Source organism: Prionailurus viverrinus, chromosome C2, assembly GCF_022837055.1.
Source record: "Prionailurus viverrinus isolate Anna chromosome C2, UM_Priviv_1.0, whole genome shotgun sequence".
NCBI lineage: Eukaryota > Metazoa > Chordata > Mammalia > Carnivora > Felidae > Prionailurus > Prionailurus viverrinus.
In genome coordinates this window covers 29,465,581-29,485,969 of record NC_062569.1, presented here as the reverse complement: position 1 = coordinate 29,485,969, position 20,389 = coordinate 29,465,581, and the positions used below count along the sequence as shown (strand labels likewise).

At 48.2% G+C, this 20,389-nt stretch overlaps 1 protein-coding gene across 5 annotated transcripts in view; it reads right to left on the bottom strand.

Moving 5' to 3' along the window:
- Nucleotides 1-1,910: 1,910 nt before the first annotated feature.
- TMEM108 (transmembrane protein 108) overlaps nt 1,911-20,389 on the bottom strand; it is a 366,497-nt gene continuing 348,018 nt past the window's right edge. For all 5 annotated transcript variants that reach the window (XM_047876363.1, XM_047876366.1, XM_047876364.1 and 2 more), the window contains 3 exons: nt 17,176-18,603; nt 8,233-8,387; nt 1,911-3,738 (listed from right to left, as the gene is read on the bottom strand). In XM_047876363.1, coding sequence (XP_047732319.1) covers nt 3,616-3,738; nt 8,233-8,387; nt 17,176-18,603 — 1,706 coding nt within the window. In that variant the 3' untranslated portion in view covers nt 1,911-3,615. The remainder of the gene's footprint in view (nt 3,739-8,232; nt 8,388-17,175; nt 18,604-20,389) is intronic.

Genomic DNA, 20,389 nt, shown 5'->3' with positions numbered 1-20,389 from the left:
ACATCCTTACATGTGTTGTGTATGTAAATGTGTGAATGTGCATGCACGTCCACACAGGTAATAGAGGATGGAAATGGATGTGAACCAGCCACAGTGGGAGGCAGCCCCATGAACTGAAGAGAAACAAACCAAACCTGTTGCCTCCCTTCCCCTCCTTCAATCTTGGTAGCAGCTTCAGGTCCTTCTGTGGCATTTTTCTTCCCCCAACACTGCTGTTTATCAGCTGCCTGACCATGGCCATGTTGCTTCACCTTTCTGGATCTTGCTTTCCATGCACTGGCCTGAGCTCTCCCTAATGCAGTTGTGCAAGTGATCCTGGGAATTCAGGTCCCACACATGTTGGGCACCTTTTATGCTGTAGCTGTTCCCTACACCTCTGTTTCTCCATTTGCCAGAAAACTAGTGAATCAAAGCAAAGAGAAGGTTTTCCAGTAAGCTCTTTAAGGGTGGGTGCTTCAAGTTAGGTTTTGATGACACCCTCTGGGTTTTAATTCCTGCTGTCAGCATCCAGTAAGGCCTGTTGTTATGGTCACACCTCAATTACTTTCCCAGATCTAGAAAAGATCCTCTTTGTTATCCTGAGATAACAAAATGGACCTAAATAAACTCCACTGCACGTAAGTTTTACAGTAGAGAAACCAAGTAGCCAAAACCCAGAGCTGGATATTTATCCCAAATCCTGCACCACGGGGACGTACCTCAAGTGAGAGAAGGGGAAGGAAGCCAATTTCTAGTAAGTACTGAATCTATCCTAGTGCTGTACATAATTTCCATACTTTGTTTCACTGAATTCTCAATTTAACCTTGGAAGGTAGGTACAGGGTTGACATGTACTGCTATTTGGGCTGTGCACTGTACAATTCCAGAAGTATCATCACATGTCAAATGATCAGTTATTAACTCCTTATGTGATGAAGATCCTGAAAGCTGCAATGACTTTTCCAAGGTCCCCTCTCCAGAAAATAACAGAGCTAGGACAAGAAAATCTCATCCGACCCCTAGTCCAGTGACTTATGTAGGACGCCCTCTGTCTCCCACCACCTAGAGAACAGGGTACTATCCAAAGTCACACAAGCAGAGTTCAAAACTACAGTTACCTACTGGGATATTCTATGTGCTCTTGCTTGCTGATTAGGACACCATAACTGTTTTTCCCCTTTCTACTTTGTCTGAGTTGACACAGAAGATACGGTATAAAGATCAATGTTGGCATATGATTAACAGATTAAGGAACCAACTTGATCAAGTAAAAGGTGGCAATGTCCTTATTTAGACGTGGCATTCTTGGTGCAAACACCACCTCTGAGGCACCCTATAGGCCCCACCACACCCGCCAGACTCTTATAATAATATCCTCCTAGCACAGGGGGTGCTGCCTGGGTCTTAAGGGGCTGCAGGAATTTCAGGGTGTATCATCCAAGGCTAAATGACGGCTTCAAACTACTGATGAAGCTGTTTGCACAGGTGTCATGTTTAGGCACTGTTATTTCCTACAGAATGGTAACTCTCAGTGGACAGGTTAACCCCAGCTTTCTCTGACCTTTCTCTGATACGTACAGTAAAACCCCCAGCCCTGTGGAGGGAGAGGGGAAGAAGGGATGTACCTTAATTGACACCAGAGTTTCCAAAGACCTAAAGAAAGAGGACTTTTGGAAAAGTCACAAACATGTTCTAAAGGATTGGTATTACCAAATGACAAACTGCCAATAGCTCATTACTCATAAAACCCAACTTATTGTTAAAATAGATTAAAAAATACAGATGGACATTAGGCAGTGTCGGGACTTAAGGAAGACTTAAAAGTCATTTTAAAATGAAAAGAATGCAAAATGTATTAGCAACTTAATCCTCTGGCTAGTAAAATAAGTTTATTTATATATACATGGTAGTTGAATTCTGTGGATAAGGAAAAATAAGTCATACATCCACATATGTATATATAACATATGTATCTTTGATTACATATATTATATATAATTTTACTTTACAAACAGATTTCTTTCTATATATACGCACACACATTGCTATATTAAATGCAATAGTTAACAGAAATAGAAGGTTAAAAGGTCATACAGCAGCACACTGGGAAATGAATCTCAGAGCAACATTTAACCTGCTTCCTTGTGGGTTGAAGAGTCTTTAAAGAGACACATCCACCAAACTCATGTTAAGTAGGTTCATACAACATTGAGAACACACATTTTTGAAGGCCATCTTTAAAAAAAAAAAAAGAAATGTAGGAAGAAAGGAAAAAGGTATGATAAAAAGACCACAGCAACAACACGAACATACGAATCAACATTCAAGTTCAATTCCCAATCTGACTATAAGAACATCTATATTGAAAATATACTATCAAACTAATTTTCTTTTAGAGAAAGAGTCAAAGCAGTTATCTTCTCTCCCAACCACTCTCTATTAGGGAAAAAGTGAGAAGCAGCCATCTGTGGAAGCCTCTGTTGCGTCTCTGTGGGTCTGAGCCCTCCTGAGCGTGGACAGGCGAGGGGAGCAGTGGAGGGGAGACTGGAGAATGCGAGCTGGATGGCAAGCCTGTCTGCTGACCCATAGGCAGGTCTGCAACGCCAGGGAGGGATATCAGGATGTCTTCTCCCAAGTGATCCTCTTTAGCAATCTTGTTTAAGATCACAGGAGGGCTTAGAAAATTACAGCCCCATAATTCAAGGCCTCTTAACATGTTCCTCAGGGGCACAGTGCGATGCCTTTTGAGAAAACAAAGCTGAACCCCAATAAACATTTGATCCTTGAAGGAGAGCAAGCATACCAAAGCTCCCGGGCTAGGATCCACATCTAAACCATCTCTAGAGAAAGGCACGAGTTTTAAAGCAGATGTGGGTGTTGGAGAGGATGCAGGAATGTGCTTAAGGGGGGGGGGGGCTTATTTTCCACCAGGGTAAGGCAGTCCTGTTGTTAGCACAGTGGAAACTCCCTGTCGTGGGATGTTAGGGGGATGTGGCCTTGATGGGACGCCCACGATGTCCTCCACAGGCTCCTGAGGGCTGCATGTTCCTGCCAGCGGTCCTTAACTCAGTTGGAATTACGCTTGACAGCCAATGGTGCCACTGTGCAGGTGCAGGACGTTTATCTGCTGGGGTGGCGAGGTGCTCCCCCTTCCTGCTCTGTGCACGAGTCTACTGCTTCTCCCCCGGTGGCCCACTTGCCTTCACTGGTGTGTACACAGAGGGGGAGGGAAGGGAATCCCACTGAATCAAGAGGAACCAGAACTTTAAGGAGCACGCAAAGGGCCGTACTCTTGACCAATTTAAAATCGCACCTCTACAGGTCTGTCTCTTCCCTCACCTGCCTGGGGCTGCTGGGACCCCAAGTGCTCAAGGACAGTTATTAAGAGAAGCAATCAATGCAACTGCTTTGCTTAGAAATACCTTTATTTTATAAAGCCACGGATCGTTCTGTAAAGTTTTTTTTTTTTTTAAACCACACTTGTAAAAAAGATGTTGACAATTCTTAGGGGGAGAAAAAGCTGAAAATGTTTCTCATTAAGTCAGGGTTACACAAAGGTTATATTTATAATATATATTTGTATATTTATAATTTAGAGACGAATGGTAGGGAACGGCAAAGCAAGGGTTGCTGCTGTTAGATCTCCGACACTTGATCATTTCCCACAAATAGTGTTTCCTGGCAGAAGGGGTTAACAAGGACCATCCCAGTGTCTCTGTAGTCGCCGTTGGCTGGGGAGCGGGGCTCTGAGAGCTGGTCCTGGGAGGAGAGAGGCAGGACATGGGATGATCTCAGAGGGTTTAGGCAGTGGCCATTCATAAAGAAATACACACACGAGGACATTTGTTTCCACATGGGATTGCTTTGGTAAACACCTTTCATCATTTTCACTGCCAGTGTGGAGGCGCAGAGCCCTCTCTGCTCTTCTTTCATATTTTTGCAGCAGCTTCTGAACAAGATTTCCTGCTTCCTGAATCACTCCCAGCTCAGGCTGCCAGAGATGGTATTGCTCTCCTTGTAAAAGTCCGAGAGGGCCCGCCATGAGTGACATTCAGCGTATCTCGGTGCTCTAGTGGGCAAACCCACACTCTCCCTCCTGCCTCTTTCTCACAGATCTTTGGGAGATGTGGCTGCATTTCTTCCCTCCACCTTCACACCCTACGCTTGCCCACCTCCTTCCTCTCCTACCACCCACCCGGCAGGGCCTTCAAGGGCTCACTCCTCCCCATCCTGAGTCCTCTCAAAACCTGCTTAGAATTATAGCCTCATTTCTTGTAGTACTAGATGGTTCTGAGGTGAAAGGACCTGAATCTCTGTGTGACAATGGGTGGTAAGTGAAAAATACAGTCTGTCTCCACAGCCCCAGAAATGGAAAAGCCTACAAAGAGGTAATTCACTGATCAGGTCATCTGAATAGATTTGGCCTCATCCAATAAAGGCTGCAAGCATTTGTGGGCCACTAAATGTCTATACTCAGATTCAGGCCCAGGTATAATTTAGGGGGGAAAAAAAGTCACAGCTTGTCCTAATTGTCAAACACTGAAGTCTCAGAACCTGCAGGCTACATCAGGGCAAAGACTCAGTAATATGCTGAGGCAGAGCTGGCTTAAGCCAGACTTGCTTAGATGTCTCCACTTGAAGAAGACATAATTAATTCTCTCAAGTTTATTTTTAAGCAAAACATGTATAATTTTTGAGGAGTACATATTGCCTTATGGATAATAAGGAGAGAAAGAAAGAAAGGCCATTTGTCATTAAAATGACTTTCCAAAAGACGAGAATTTCCATCAATGTCTGGAATTGGTTGAGTGCCCATCTCAGAGGCAGACACAGAGTCAGCCCTCTAAGTAAGGAAAACAAGGCAGCATGTCACTGAGGGGACTACCATTCCCATTCTTCATTGGGCTTTGGGTGGAGCTGTGGAGGGGAATTTTGGAGGATGAGATCTGGTGTGTCGTTTTATGGTTTTGTTTTGTTTTGTTTTTTAATGTTTATTTTGGAGAGAGCGAGTGTGAGCAGGGGAGGGGCAGAAAGAGAGGGTGATAGAAGATACAGAGTGGGCTCTGTGCTGACAGCAGTGAGCCTGATGCAGGACTCGAACTCATGAACTGTGAGATCACGACCTGAGCCGAAGCTGGCGGCTCAACCAACTGAGCCACCTAGGCTCCCCCTTTATAGTTCTTACAAAGCAAGTGTTCACCATGGGTGAACCATGTGGACACTTTTTGCAGCATAAAAAAGAAAGTTACTTAAGAAATAACAGACAAGAAAGAAGAAAAAAAAAAAGAAGAAGAGGAGGAAGGGAAGGAAGAGGAGGGGAAAAAAAAGCATGGAAAAATTTCCAGGCACTTTTTGGGCATCACAGTTTTGCCTGTATAGCCTAGATTTGTGCTTTGCTCTTTCATCAACCCAGAAGGGGAGCAGGGCACCAGAGACACCTGCTTAGGCAAAGCACTTGGCAGCCACTGGCGCTGGCAGCCTACAGGGCGGGCGGTAAGGGCTGCCCCGGCTGTGGAGTGTGGGGCACATGCCCTGTGGTGGCAAGGCTGCTCTCGGAGTGGTCCACAGAGCCTGGGTGTGCCCAGAGAGTGGGAACAAACTAACAATGAGCTAAGTAAAGCAGGATGAGGGCAGGAGGCCTGCTGGGAGGGAAACAGCCATAAAGCCCGTGCTGAAGCCAAACTGACCTTTTTGCTGCTGGTTCTGCTGCAACCTCCTGACCCTGGGAGGGTGACTGCTGGAGGCAGCCTCTACTAGAGCCTCTGGCTTGTGTCTGATGCAGCCCAGGTGCCCTGGCTGGAATGACTAACTGGGACGCTGCACAGGCAGGTCCCTTTCTATAGTAAGCTCACAGGCACGGCCCTTTGGCTTTGGTTTTCATTTATCAGTTTGCAAAGAGACTATGAGAAATTTATTTACTTAAACTTTTTTTTTTTAATTTTTTTTTTAACATTTATTTATTTTTGAGACAGAGACAGAGCATGAACGGGGGAGGGTCAGAGAGAGGGAGACACAGAATCCGAAACAGGCTCCGGGTTCTGAGCTGTCAGCACAGGGGCCCGATGCGGGGCTCGAACTCACGGACCGCGAGATCGTGACCTGAGCCGAAGTCGGCGCTCAACCGACTGAGCCACCCAGGCGCCCCTACTTAAACGTTTTTAACGTTTATTTATTCATTTTGAGAGAGAGCGAGCGAGCAGGGGAGGGGTGGAGAGGGGTGAGAGAGAAAATCCCAAGCAGGCTCTGTGCCTTCAGCACAGCCTGACACGGCGCTCGATCTCATGAACCGTGAGATCATGACTTGAGCCGAAATCAAGAATCGGACACTTAACTGAGTCACCGAGGTACCCCAGGAATATGAGAAATTTAGAGTTCAGGGATTCACAGCCCACATTCAAAGTGTGGCCAGCCCCTCTGCTAACTTAGCCATTTTTCGCTCATTATAATAGTTTTCAGAAAATCTTTAAAATAAATTTTTATTTTTTATTGAAGTTTAGTTGACATTCAGTATTATTTTAGCTTTAGGTGTACAACATAGTGATCTGACAATTGTCTGCATGATGAAATGTTCACCACAATGACTGTAGCTACCACTTTTGCTGCACTGACCATACTAAAGGTCACTGCTTCATGAAGCCTGTCCCTCTGTCCTTCAGTTAAAATTTTTTATTGAGCGTCCACTGTGTGTTAGGCTTTGGGCTGGGTGATGGATCAATAATGAACAAAACTTGTGGTTCATTCATGTGATAAACATTTACCAAGCACCTAGCAAGTGCTGGGCACTGTTCTAGGTGCTAGGGATAGAGTGGTGAGAAGAACAAACAGGGCTCCTGCCCTCAGGCAGCAGAGACAGATGACAGGCCTGAGTGATAGGGAGAAGTTATTGAGGTGAACATGAGGGGGTGCTGGGGAGGGACAGACAACATTCCAGCAGAGGGGAGAGTCATGCACAGCCCTAGAACAGAATGTAACTTGGTGCCATAAAGAAATGAAATCTGGTGTGGCTAGAGCTTAGCAAATGAGAGGGAGAGTGGAGTGACGTGAGGCTGGAGAGTCGGGCCAGGGCCGGGCCAACCTCCCAGGCCCTGTAGATGACTCTGAATTTTAACTTGAGAGCACCGGGAAGCTACTGAAGGGCTCTGAGTACATGAGCGATGTGATCAGATTTATGTTTGTAAAAGCCCACTCTGGCTGCTGTGGGGGATGGATCTGCAGGGGAAGAGGGCACTGTGTCTCCCTCCAGAAGAACTCTTCTTGGCTCTCCCTGCTTTAACTCAGATGTCTGCCATCTTTCTCCTGGACCTTGATTGGTCCCAGCTGGCCTACTTATTTTGAGTCTTTCTTCCGGTCATCCCATCCATTCATCCATCCATTAAACCACCCTTCCTTTCCTTCCTATTCACTCACTACTCACGTATACAGTGCCTTCATCAGACCACTGGCACAATCTTTCTAAAACTAGGCCACACAAAGCTCAAAACTTTCAATGACCCTCCACTGCCCAAGACTAAAGTATGAACTCCATTCAAGCCCATTCAAGTCCATGCCCAATCCATGTACCTTTCCTGATGTGTCCTGTCCTCTGCCCCACCTGTGTGAGGGTAGAAGGAACACCTCAAAGCCTGGCTCTCTCACTGGCCAGACAGGTGTTTGGGCAAACACTTCTTGACCCAGTGTATTCTTTTCCCCCATAATATGCTGTGTCCAGTCCACATCCTCACCTTTACTCAGGCTACTTACTTTGCTGGGAAACCTGTCAAAATCCATTTATCCTTCCGAAACCCCACTGTGAAGGCCTTCTTCTCCTAGGTTTCTATACCTCTGCAACTCTTCTTGTATCTCCCCTAGTTTGTTTGCTTTGGAATGATGTGTGGGGCTCATCATACCTCAACCACATCTTGGAAACTGGGCCCCCTGAGAGCAAGCTCTCATCTTGACAGTCCCCAGGGACTGCCAGCCACAAGCTGGGTCCTCAGTGAATACTTATCGAACCGTTCCCAGAAACTAGAGGTCCCAAGAACAGTGCTTCCCAAACTTTAACATATGTAGAAGGCACCTGGGAATTCTTGCTAAAGTACAGATTGACCCAGTAGGACTGGGTGGGGCCTGCAGTCTCCTGGTCCAGAGACCACCCTTCAAGGAGCAAGACACTGAGAAGCAAGCAGAGGCTCCATAGCTTACTTTGGAGCCTAGGCTTTTCCCTGTGCTGGAGCCAGACCTTTCAGGGGCACCCCTTGGTTTGGGGCTCATTACCTCAGAGGTTTCAAGGGACTGGATCTCCCTTGGTAACTCCACAGCATGCTTGTTGAAGTAGTCCATGGTGATGGCATTGTTCCAGTAGCTCAGATTGTTCTCTGGGTTGGCCGTCTTTTTCTTCCTCCTCAGGCAGCACACTGTCAGCAAGACGGCTGTGGAGAGAGTCCAAGTTAGAGGCAGGGGAGGGAGACAACAAGCATGGAGCCAGCAGTGCTGAGTGACAGGCGCCAGTCTCCAGGTGGGGCTGTGATGGCCATACATGCAACCACTTACTCCATCAGTCACTTTGTTTGCTTGTTCGTTCAACAGTTATCTACATACGCTGAATGCCTACTGTGGGCCAGGTTCTGGGAGAGAGGGAATGAAAAAAAAAACCAACACAAGGCCGCCCTGCATCATAAACATCCCTCCTAGTGTGTGTAAGGAGGGATACTCAGGATGAGGGGCAGGGTCACATGATCTATAATAAACAAAATGAATAAATAAGATAAATTCAGATAGCAGTAACTGAAGAAAGAAAATAAAACAGTGTGAGTGAGAAAGACAATGGACAGGGTTTGGGGAGAGAATGTTTTAGGGTCATCATGTAAAGCTTTCCTGAGGTGACCTTAAAGCTGAGAACAGAATATGGAGAAGGAGCTAGACAAGAGCAGAATGGGGCAGTATGCCCCAGGTAGAGAGAACAGCATGTGCAAAGGGACCGAGGTGGGGACACACTTGATGTGAGTGAAAAGAGTAGCCTGGCTGGAGTGTAGGGGAGTGAGGTAGGAGATGAAGCCAGGGTCATGTCCAGTGGCTGCATCCATAGGGCTCACAGGAAAGAGGCCTGGATATAATTTCAGATATCTATGGGTGCTGCACTGCCACTCCTCGAGTTTGCTCCAAGAAAAGGTCTTGCTCATTTGGTGGAAAGGCTTAGAGAATGGCTGTGTGCTCTCAGTTGTACTGCTGGACTGGTGAGGAGAATTCTCAGCCAGAGTAGGAGTATGGCAGAAAGAGGAACAGGACTTGGTGAACTTTACAAAATGAGCCCTTGAATACCACAGGAGTGCTTGATGGTAGAGACTTAGAGTAGTATTACTGAGCAGAGGTCTTGGACCCTGATAAAACAGCTGCTCTGGCACCATAACCATCACCTCCACTATCACCAACCTCCTCCTCCTCCCTTAAAAAAAAAAAAAAAAAAAAAAAAAAAAAAGAAGCTTCTAACAGTTATATAGTGTTTATGTGCCAGGAAGGTTTCCTAGCACTTTAGAAATATTAATTAACTTAATCTTCCACTTCACTCCATGAGGTACTTTTAGGGTTCCCATTTTGCAGGCAGGAAAACTGAGACTCAGAAAAGTGAAGCGACTTGCCCAAGAGCAAACCCAGACATCTGGACTCCATAGTCTGTGCTCTTAACCATTCATGATTCTGCCTCACAAAGACTGATGCACAGAAGTCCACACTGCACAGATGGGCCTGATTGGGGCTCTATGCAGCTTGATGTGTGACCCCGTCTGTCCAATCTTTGAGATTTGCAGGGCCCCAGGGAGGAAGGAGTATGTTTGGATTTTGCTTATGAATCACGTGTGAACAGAGGGCTTTCGGCATGCCAATGGGGAAGGCTTTTGAAGTTGGGGAGGTAAGGTGGCCTGTCCAGGCTCACACAGTGCAACGGGTGATGTTTTGACAAGGGTGACAGGAACCCTCTTGGGGAGAAGCCAGTAAATGAAGACTGGGCATCCCTTGCCAAGACTCATCATCACCACAGCCTGTGAAGTGGCTGAAACTCCAGGCCAGGGGTGGGCAGGGCTGCACTTAACATCCTGGAGGTGCCAACCATGTGTGCTCCAGAGAGGGGACCCCAGGCTGAGCATTCCAGAGGCCGGCACCAAGATAGCAACGACCACCAGGGGGCAGCAGAGTGTCAGCTCTGTTCGCAGCAGCCTGAGGGTTAGCCAGCATCAGGGCGCCTGTACTTGCCAGGGTGTGGGGTACCTGAAAAAGCTGGCACCCACACAGGCTAAGACCACAGGGCCCACCCTGTAGGCCCCTGCAGGATGATGTAGGAATTCTGTAACTCTCTTATCTCAACCTGAAAAGTCCTCCAGACAAGACTGAGGTTGGGCAAGTTTCTATTGGTCCAATCTACTTTGATGAGAAAGACTTCTCTAATTTGCTCATTATTCTTCCATGTCCCCTTAAAAAAGTTTTAAAGATATAAAGGAGATTTCTGAATGTTTGAGATAAAAGGAATTTTATATTGGCTGGTACAGACTTTTTTAAATTTTGAAAAATTTCCAAATTCAAGTTCTCCTTTCTTCTTTCCCTTCCTTCCAAAGACGGGGGTGGTTGGAGGATGAATGGGGGTGAGGAAGGGGAGCTGCAGAACTCAGCCTGAAAATCTGCTAATTTAGGGACTCTCCTTATTTTACAGATGAGAAGACTGTGGTCCAAAGCATCCAGCTGACTTGCCACAGGTCACAGGTCTGCGAGTGGCAGGGCTGGGGCAAGACCCTAGGTCCTGTGTCCCTTTTTCTGGCATCTTTATTATTCATTGTCACTACCTTTCTACCCTGCTCCTGGAACTGGGATGGTTAAGTGGCCTGAGGGGGGGATTCGAACTGGTGAAACAGAAGCCAGAAAGAGAGGGTTAGGCTGCAGTGAACTCATGCTGCTAACCTGGGCTGGCACAGGGTGCAGAGTCCAGGTCCTCTGACTCCTAGTCCAGTGCTCCCTCAAGCCCACACTGCCCCTGGCTCCAGAGCCAGGGCCTGTTTAGAATGTGGGACCAGGACCCTGTCTCGATGGGAAGGGTTGGCCTGCTTGCAGGATGGCCTGGGGACTGGAACAGGGGGCTCAGTTCCTAGCTTTCTCTCCTCAAATGTTGTTAGTGCTCTAGGCCTGACTGTTTCTCTCCAGGAGTTCCCAGTGCCTCTCAAGTGCCATTTCATTTATATAATAGAAGCTGGCCTGACATAGAAAGAGCGTGGGCTTGGAATCCACAAGACCTGGGTTGAAGTCTGACTGTTGCACGTTACACTAGGTAAGTCACTTCCTCATACTGACTGCTATGGACTCACAGGGCTGTAATGAGAGCTTGAGATCATGAATGCAAAATGCTGAGCAAACTGCTGGATGCACAGTGGGTGCTTAATTAATGACAGTTTTCTTCTTGTTCTTCCAGTACCCTCCACAAGAGAGATGTAGAAAGAAATACCGGGCTGCATGACTGTTGAGTGGCTCAAGGCCAAGGCACCACCTGTGGTTTAGAACTTTCATTGTTTTGCTGGCCTGACCTTTCATCTAAGAAAGAAAAGTACAGTTCAGATTTATGGAGTCTCTAATACATGCCCAGGGCTGACCTAGGCACTTTATGGTCTGATTTAACCCTCAAAATAGCTCTCTGAGAAAGGTACTGTTACTCTTCCCCTTTGCACAAGTGGCAACTGAAGCTCATGGAAGTTAACAAAATTGATCTTGATCACTCAGGTAATTAATGGAACCTGACCTGGGTCTCTGTGACCCTCAGAGTGATGCTTGTTGTGTGAGATCACCCTGGACATGGCTGGGAACACATCTGAGGCATGTGGAAGCACTTGGTAAAGGACACAACTCTGGGCAAACACAAGCCCATGCTGGCATCTGCCTCTTGAAGGTCCTGAACTAACACAGAGGATGTTAGTCCTATTTTTATAGGTGAGGAAACATTGGACTGACAGTTAAATAACTTGTCCAAGCCCCACAGGTGGCCGGCAGGAGAGCTGGCATGACATCCAGGTATGTTTGAGTCCATGAGCCAAGCTTTTCTGTCACACCAGCCTTCTTCTCCAATGATTTATGCAGCAGAACAGGGGCACCTGGGTGGCTCAGTTGGTTGAGTGTCTGACTCTTGATTTCAGCTCAAGCCATGATTTTGCTGTTTGTTCTTGGGATCGAGCTCCACGTTGGGCTCCGGGCTGGCAGCATGGAGCCTGCTTGGAATTCTCTCTCTCCCGCTCTCTCTTTACCCCTCCTCTGCTCGCTCTCTCTCGATCTCTCACATAAAATAAATAAACGAACAGTTTTAAAAAAGTGTTAGAAAGTTAGAGGACAGGGAGGTGTGACATATTTCAGTTTGGGCACTTCATCTTATAGAGGAGAAGCCTGACACCCTGGAGGGAAGGATTGGTCCAGTGGTGCCGGCCTGAGGGGCCAGACTGTGGACCATTGTCTCCCACCTTTGGGAGTTTGGGAAGGAGGCCAGGCTCAAAACGAGGCTATGGGCCTCAGGAAAGCAGGTTTAGGGGCTGTCTGGCTCCCCATCCTGGTGTGTGGGATTAGAAGGCCCCCAGCAGGAGGTGCTGACTGGGAAGCAGAGATGAGCTGTGAGAACATAGGTATGACACTCTGGTCCAGCTGAAGTGACATCCCCTGGCCCTGAGGCTGCTCCCCACCACCCTGGCTTCAGTTAGCTCATAAGCCCCAAGGAGACAAACCTCCTGGACACACTTCCTTCTCATTCCAATTTATTCTATTCTTCTCATGGAAAGAGTAACTCTGACCCGTGTCTTCTTATGTAGTAACTACAAAGTTATTTTGGGCCTATAAAAAACACACACACACATATATATATATGTATGTGTGTGTGTGTGTATATACACACATACACACACACATATATTTTATACACACATACATACACATACATAACTACACACATACACACATTCAGATTGGACTAACATTCACAGAACAATGAACATAGCCAAGAACTGCATGACCACAGGATATATTATCTTGCTGAACGCTGCACTGATACTCCAGTGACATTAACCGCATGTCTGCAAGAAGCCAGAATGCTCTGGGGTGAGGTGCACATGGACCCTCACATATCCGGGGTCAGAGAGAGTTGCTTCCCGGTTCCAGCCAGGCTCAACTTAGATTGGTATGAAAAACATCTGCCGCTGGCCTGTTTTCTGTTCTCACCCTCCAGAAAGGCTTTCATCTTTTTCAGGGAAGCGGAGTAAAGACATTCTCGAGAACAGATGCGTCATGTGCAAGAGACGCCAGAGAGCCTGGCAGAGTCACAAAACTGACCTCCTGATGAAAACCCAGAGCACTGATGGCAGAGCGGGAGGATCAATTCAGTGCCAGGCCCAGAGGGTTCCGGCAGGAGGTAGTGGGCTCTTTGATTCCTGATGGTGGCAGCAGAGACCAACTCAAGAGCCACATGGCTCCCTTGCCCCAGTCAATTGTGGCCTGGATCCAATCAGTTTCGGTTCTCAGCACATCTGAAACCCTGTGTGGCTGTCTCTGGCATGTCTCAGGAGACAAAGCATTTCTCAGCTGTGGCATATCTAGCCTTCCAGCTATTGGGTGGAGCTTTCAATTTGCAAGGGCTGGTGTAATTGATGACATCCCTTCTTGCACAGGCCTGAGATTTGCTATGATCACCCCCTGCTTCCAACAGAAGTAGAGGATTCACCCACCTGCCTAGCAACCCTGGCCACCTGAAGTCTGGCTTCTGGTGGATGGAGAAAAGCAGGAACAAGACCAGGGCTGGTCTGAAAAGCCAGGTGTGAGGAAATCTAGGCACGCACTTTGATACCAACCTAGACTGCCTGAAATATCTGGCAAACTGGCAAAGACCCATCTTTGAGGGCAGCAGAGTGAACTTTAGGATAAATGCAGCCACTGGAAGAGGTCTGCTTGTCTAATGACTGGAGTGGGATTAGGCTATGAAAACAGCTGGGATATTTGTTCATCTGTGCTCTGAAAGAGCATGGTATTCTGCAGCTGGACAAATATTCTATCTTGATGTCCCTTGCATCAGGGCCTTCACAGGGCCCCAGAGGACCCACAGGAGTTGGGGCCACGACTGAGGGCAGGGAGCCCTATGTGGAGGCAGCCAGGGCTAAGGCAGGGACCTTAGGAGTGAGAGGTTAGGGGACCCTCCCATGTGGACGATGGAAATGTAAGACAGATGCTAAAGAAGTGGAGTCTGGTTCCAAGAGGCTGCAAGAGTCCACTTTGAACAAAGACTCCTATCTTCCTTTACGAAGTGGTATGTTCGGTCCCAGCACCTGAAGGCTCTTTTCAGACTGCCGAAGCATTCTCTGGGTGCAGTTCCAGGCTATGTATTTGCTACTACCTTAGTTGACATTATTATGCATGGTTTAGGCAGCCCATGGGTTTTCTGGCTTTGCAGTAAGATCTGATCTAATTTCAAACTCACACATGTAAAAAGGGCTGTAGAAGTCTTTTCAGAACTATAAAACAGGTGGGTGTGGCCTGTGGGGTGCAGGCTGGATCTACTCTGTGCTGTCCAAACCAGGCAAAGAGAAAGTCCCAGGTGGGGAGAGGGCTCTGGGAGCTGGGGAAGGGAGCCACATCACGTATATCAATTCCCTAATGCTTGGCATAGTGCTTGGCACACAACGGGCACTTGGGAAATATTGTGTTGAATCAAACAGATTCTACCACCAGATTTGGGCTGACTTATGTGAGCTAGGACCCTGGAAAAGTCACTTCACCTGGTGACTTATTCCCTCCCTGTAAAGTGTGTTCCTTGCATAGCATGTTTATGTTTTTGTTTTTGTTTTAATCCCTCTGGCTAGTCTGTTTTAAGTATGGAATGATTTTTTTAAATGGCCATTTATTTTTGAGACAGAGAGAGAGAGAGAGAGAGTGCACAGGAAGGGCAGAGAGGGAGGAAGACAGAGGATGTGAAGAGGGCTCTGCACTGACAGCAGAGAGCCCAATGTGGGGCTTGAACCTATAAACCATGAGAGCATGACCTGAGCTAAAGCTGGACACTTAATCAACTGAGCCACCCAGGTGCCCCAAGGATGGAATAATTAAAAATAATGGGAACTCACTTTGTAAACTAAAGCCTCTGGAGACATGTAGAGAATAGAAAATTAGAAAGCTGTTTCTAATGTGGTTACTTCTCAAATATGACCATTATTAATAATTTATTGGCTAACAGTGCTACATTTTCTCATTATCATTCTTCTGTTTCAGAAGTGGGCAATCAGTTTTAAGAATTCATTTGTATTTCCATGAAAGACAATAAAGCCACTTAATGAAAGAATGAAATATGCAATCTGCAAACATTTTCACTTTTCCTGAATTGGGTCCTTGAGCAGAAATAGGCCGCCCACTTTCGACATGGAAAGTTTGCTTTGCTTATCAACTAGAAGGAAACAAAAAGCTGGGAGAGGTGGCTTCTGGAAAGAATCCAGAATCTAGATTTTAAAAGATCTTATTGGTACAATGCCAAGCAGAAATTATGTTCATGTTAAAGGCACACACCCCCTGTACTAATGTTCAAATGACCCATGGGTTGAGGAGAGGCTAGGAGAGCTGGCTTAAAAGCCTCCTCTGTGGAAAGTTTTTGGGGTTTCATTCCTCTTGAGATCAGGATGAGCCCATGGTGTGATGTGACGGTACCACCAACAGAGCCGATGCCAGTGTTGGCTTCCTGAATGTGACCGAAATGTCCAGAACAAAGGAGCGACCATCTGCTCTCCTCTGCCATGGCTGGGCATGTTAAATGCTGTGCTTCCTTCTAGGAGAGCAGGGATAAACTGGTGGCCATCCAGAGTGGCAGACAAGGGGGAAGTGCCAGGGCAATTTGGCCCTACGAAGAGACTTGAATGAATAGTAATGAGCAACTTGGGAAAAGAAAGGCTGCCCTTGAGTGCCATTTCAAATGTTTTACGGATTGGTAGATGGACTGGTTTTGTGTGGTTTCAGAGGACATGGCTTAGGACCACAGAGTGGAAATTACAAAGAGGCAAATGTCAGGCTCCCAAGAGAGTTGGGTAACAACCTGAGGGGGTCATAGGAGAATGGGATGTCCAATGAATGAGGAGCACAGGGGGTTTCTCACCCCTAGAAGGGTTCAGAAGGAGGCCAGATGATAACTGTTATGGGTGAGCTGAAGCTAAGATCAGTGAGGATTCCTGTGAGGTTATCAGAGAAACTCTAAGAATCTAGGATCAAATACATGGCAAAGACATAAAAGGAAGCCCTAAGGTTCTGAGTGATTATGTTAGGTTCTGTATGGAGACATCAGGGAGAAGGTCTCCTGAATTCTCATTAAAGTAATGACAGGGAGCAGCAAGGAGGTGCTGGTGGCCTGGGGAGAGCCCTTCTCCACCAGTACCAGTGGAAGCAATGATGGGATCTACATTGTTATCTAGCTCACACCACCCATGAACAAATAAAACCAGGGAAGAGAGAGAGAAGAGCTAAATTTACATGTAACTCTCAAGGCTCAATTTAGCTATAGGAACTGCTTTTGCCAAGGCTGATAGAAATCCCTGCAAGATCAAAGCTTCATTTCTTCTTTTTTGGAGAAAGAGAGAGAGAGTAGGAGGAGAAGAGATGAGGGATGGGAGAAAAGGCAGGCAGAAAGATGGATGTGAAGTGGGAGAGGAAGGTGAAGGTTTTGCTACTTGGAGGTTGTACGTTTAGAAGTGCCAACATTCACCTACGGTGTCTTGGTGCCATGTCACTATAGCCATTATCAGGCTGCCCTCCAGGGTGAGTGTGGCAGGGTGGTGTCATGACAAGAGCACTGGGTGGGAAGACAGTCCCTTCCCAGGCCTGTCTCTTGCTTAACTTTGGGCTCCTGAGTGAGCCATGGGACCTTTCTAGCTTGGTGTTCCTTTCTAAAAAATGCAGTCAGACTGGACTACTTGGAAGGTTCTTCCCAACTCTTGGGAGCTTTGTCTTTATGATCAGTGAGCATCTGAGCCATAGCCTGGCAGAGCAGAGGACTAGGGGTAGAGATAACCCATGATTCTTGTCCTGCCACCTGGTTTCCTGTAACTCTGGGAAGTTTTGCAGCCTACTTGGCAGGGACTGTCCAGCTCCAGGGCAAAGGAACTCTGGGGACCGACAAGTTGATGTGGTAGAGGGAGAGGAGGGAGAGAGGGAGGAGTAGGGAGTGGGTGAGGCACTTACAGCAGGAGGAGATGGGCACACTGATGGCCAGGATCACCCAGGCGATGTCCATCTTGCTCAGGCAGATGGTGGCTCTGTGCTGGGGTTTGTCCCCTTCAGCCACATGGGAGATATTCCCTGCTGTTCCAGGCTTCCAGGTCCCAGCAGGAACCAGGCGGTTGAGGAAGTTTCCTGTGGCCGTGGACACCACTGTGGAGAGAGGACTGGGCACCCTGTTGGTCATGGTGGGGGTGGCTGTAGCCTCCTCCTTGGCTTGGAAAACAGTGCTTTCTGAGCCCCCGGTGGGGTGGGCTGGGGCCTGCGAGGTTGAGGATGTTCCCTGAGGAATCCCCTTGGAAGGGGCTGAGACACTGGCATTGAAGGCAGCCTGGGTGGGCCCCGCGGTGGCTGTGAAGACCCCAGAGCTGGTAGATGGAGGTCTGTCGGTGCCAGGGGTGACAGTAAGCCAGGAGTCACTGTGGCTGGGGCCATCCTGTGGGTCACCGCGGGGGCGCTGAGAAGGCACTGGGGCAGGTTGTGGGCTGGCAGGGGCACCTGAGGCTACTGTGGTGTCCGGCTCCCCTCCTTGGCTGGTGAAAGTGGAACCACCCCCCTGGTCTGCTCTGCTAAGGCCTGGCTTGTCCTCTGCAGGCACAAGGGGGTTGGTGGGTGGTGCCCACGAGGTCCTGCTGGGCGCCATGGTTGTGGTCACTGTCTGGGGCTGTGGTGAGGAAGAAGAACCCCAGAGTGGGTTCCTGGGGGTGAGGGTGGAGGGGTCAGTTTCTACAGACCCTGTAAAGTTGCCTTTGTAGATCTGAAAGATCTTCCCTAGGGGCCGCTTCTGCCCCAGATGTGTGGAGCTCTGATTTCGTCCCCGCTGGCCTTCCTTCCTCCCAGAGTGGCCACTGGGTGCAGGCAGGACAGAGCGTGATGAACTGCCGGCCCCCTTTCGGGAAGAGCCTGGGGGCCTGGGAGGCCTGCGCGTGGTAGCCCGGGTGGGTGCTGTGGTGGGACGGCTGCTGGCTCCTGTTGGCTTTGTCAGCAGGATGGTGGGTGCAGCTTCTCCCTGGGGGCGGCCCTCTGAGGGGGAGGATGTGGTTGCCATGGCAGTAGGAAGGGGCCCTGTGGGCAGTGGGCCTTCAGAATGTGGGGTGGTTGCTGTTGCCATAGTGGTGGAGATGGTGTTTGTAGGAGGGTGTCCATCTGGATGGGGTGCTGTCATTGCCATGGGAGCTGCAGCCTGTGAGGAGGGTCCATCAGGATAGGGGGTCAGTGTCACCACAGAAGTGGGTGCAGTTGCCATGGATGAGTGTCTGGTAGAGCTGAGGGATTCTGTCACCATGGTGCCTGGGGTGGTGCCTGAGGGGAGGACCTGAAGAGATTCTCTGGGAGATGGTTCCTGGGTGGCAAATACCAGTGCTTCGGTCAGTGCCAAGATCAGGAGGAAGCCTTGAGAGGAAGACAGAGAGAAGAGGTGAAATGCCTGGGGAATAGCTCAGAGTCTGGACCTTCCTTACCCATGAACCTGTAAAGCTCTGGGAACTCAAAGGAAACGTTGGGAGCATTCCGGAGGTCCACACTGCCATCCTGACCCTCATCAGATACAAGATCATGTGAAGTTGGGCAGGTCTATTAGGTAGGTGCTACCCAGCACTGTTGGGGAGAGGCAGCTAAGCTGGTCAGGACCATCCTTTGCTGAGTGCCTGTGAAACGCCATCAGCCCTCCACCCAAAAGCAGCTTCTGAGAACAGGCTGGGCTGGGTGTAGGAAGAAGGCTTGTGGCCTCTGAGTGTCTGCTACCCCTCTGCAGCCAGAGGGTGGTCAAGGCCAGGTTGATCAAAGGGAAGCTGGCAGCTCTATGTGGAATGCTTACATAAGCAGAGCTGACCAACTCTCATGCCCTTTCTGAATCTTCCATTTATGGACTAGACAAAGGCAGAAATGGTCAGAAATGCTCTCTTTCTTCAGACCCACTCACCAGGCAAGTAGGGAGGGTCTCCAGACCTCTCCTTGACCCTAGAGGACAAAAAATGAACAGGGCAGTCTCTGGCTCTGGGTGAGCTCAAAGAAATCCACAAACAATCCTAAAGCAAGGCAGCAACATCTCAGTGCCATAGAAGAGCAACAGGCAGAGGGGGACAAGGGTCCAGAGGGTGACCAGATCTGGTGCCCATACAGCACTTCGCACAGAGCCTAAAAGAGATGCACACTGTGAACACCAGCTGGTTTTGTGGTTCTCATTAATGTTAACTGCTTTTCCTGTGGTGTTCATGTGGCTGAACTCTCTGTGGAAAATCACTTGTGATGCCCAGCCTTTTGAGTAGGAGGACGCCTTTTGAGCATTAAAAGAAAATCATGAGTTTTGCATGATGATCAGCGTGTATGCTTTTGGCTCATTGAGAAAATGCACAAGGACAAAAACCTATAAATTTAAAAATACTTCTAAATGTATGTGGATTTTATGAATCATAATAGCATGTGCCACATTTTACAAATAACACACCACATATAAATGTGAGACATAGGATCTGTTCAGATTATAAACTGGAAGACTGGTCACCCCAATAGAATACATGGGCTGAGAAGAACTGGTCTCCACGCTGAGGTGTGGCCTGACAGACTTCTAAGGTCTGATTCTGACCTGTGAACTCCTCCTTGTACTTATGAAACCCCTCCTGGTCACTCTCATGCCCTTCCTTCAGCTCTGCTGGCCACCCAGACAATGGTAGAGATCTGTCACTATCTGGTAACTCTCTGGGAGCTGCCCTCCCCCACCAGACTCAAGCAAGACAAATGGCCAAAGCAGGGGCCCGGGCAGTGATTTCTGCATGTGTGGGATAGTCAGCAAAGCTGCTGACGGGAAGACAGGGGCCCTGGTGAGCTTTCAGAAACAGAAGGGGAGATCATCTCCTGGCATTCCTTTGAAAGGAGGCCCGGGATCACCACTGAGGCCACCTCTGAGCGTGGACCTGCTCCCTGTACTCTGCACTTCTAAATTAGTAGGTGGAAGGAGGCCAAGGGACTGCAGATTGAACAGACTGTAGCACATACAGTCTCTAGGACCAACAGTTTGTCCTAAGTGACATATTTTTTCTTCTAAACTTTCATTGGTGACCTAAACCATGTAACAACTGTAAGCTCTGTTTGTTCAAGTCAATCCTAAAAACTGTTTACAGAGCACCTGCTCTGACCCAGTCTCTCACGCTCGATTTAATCCTCACAACCACTCGACAGG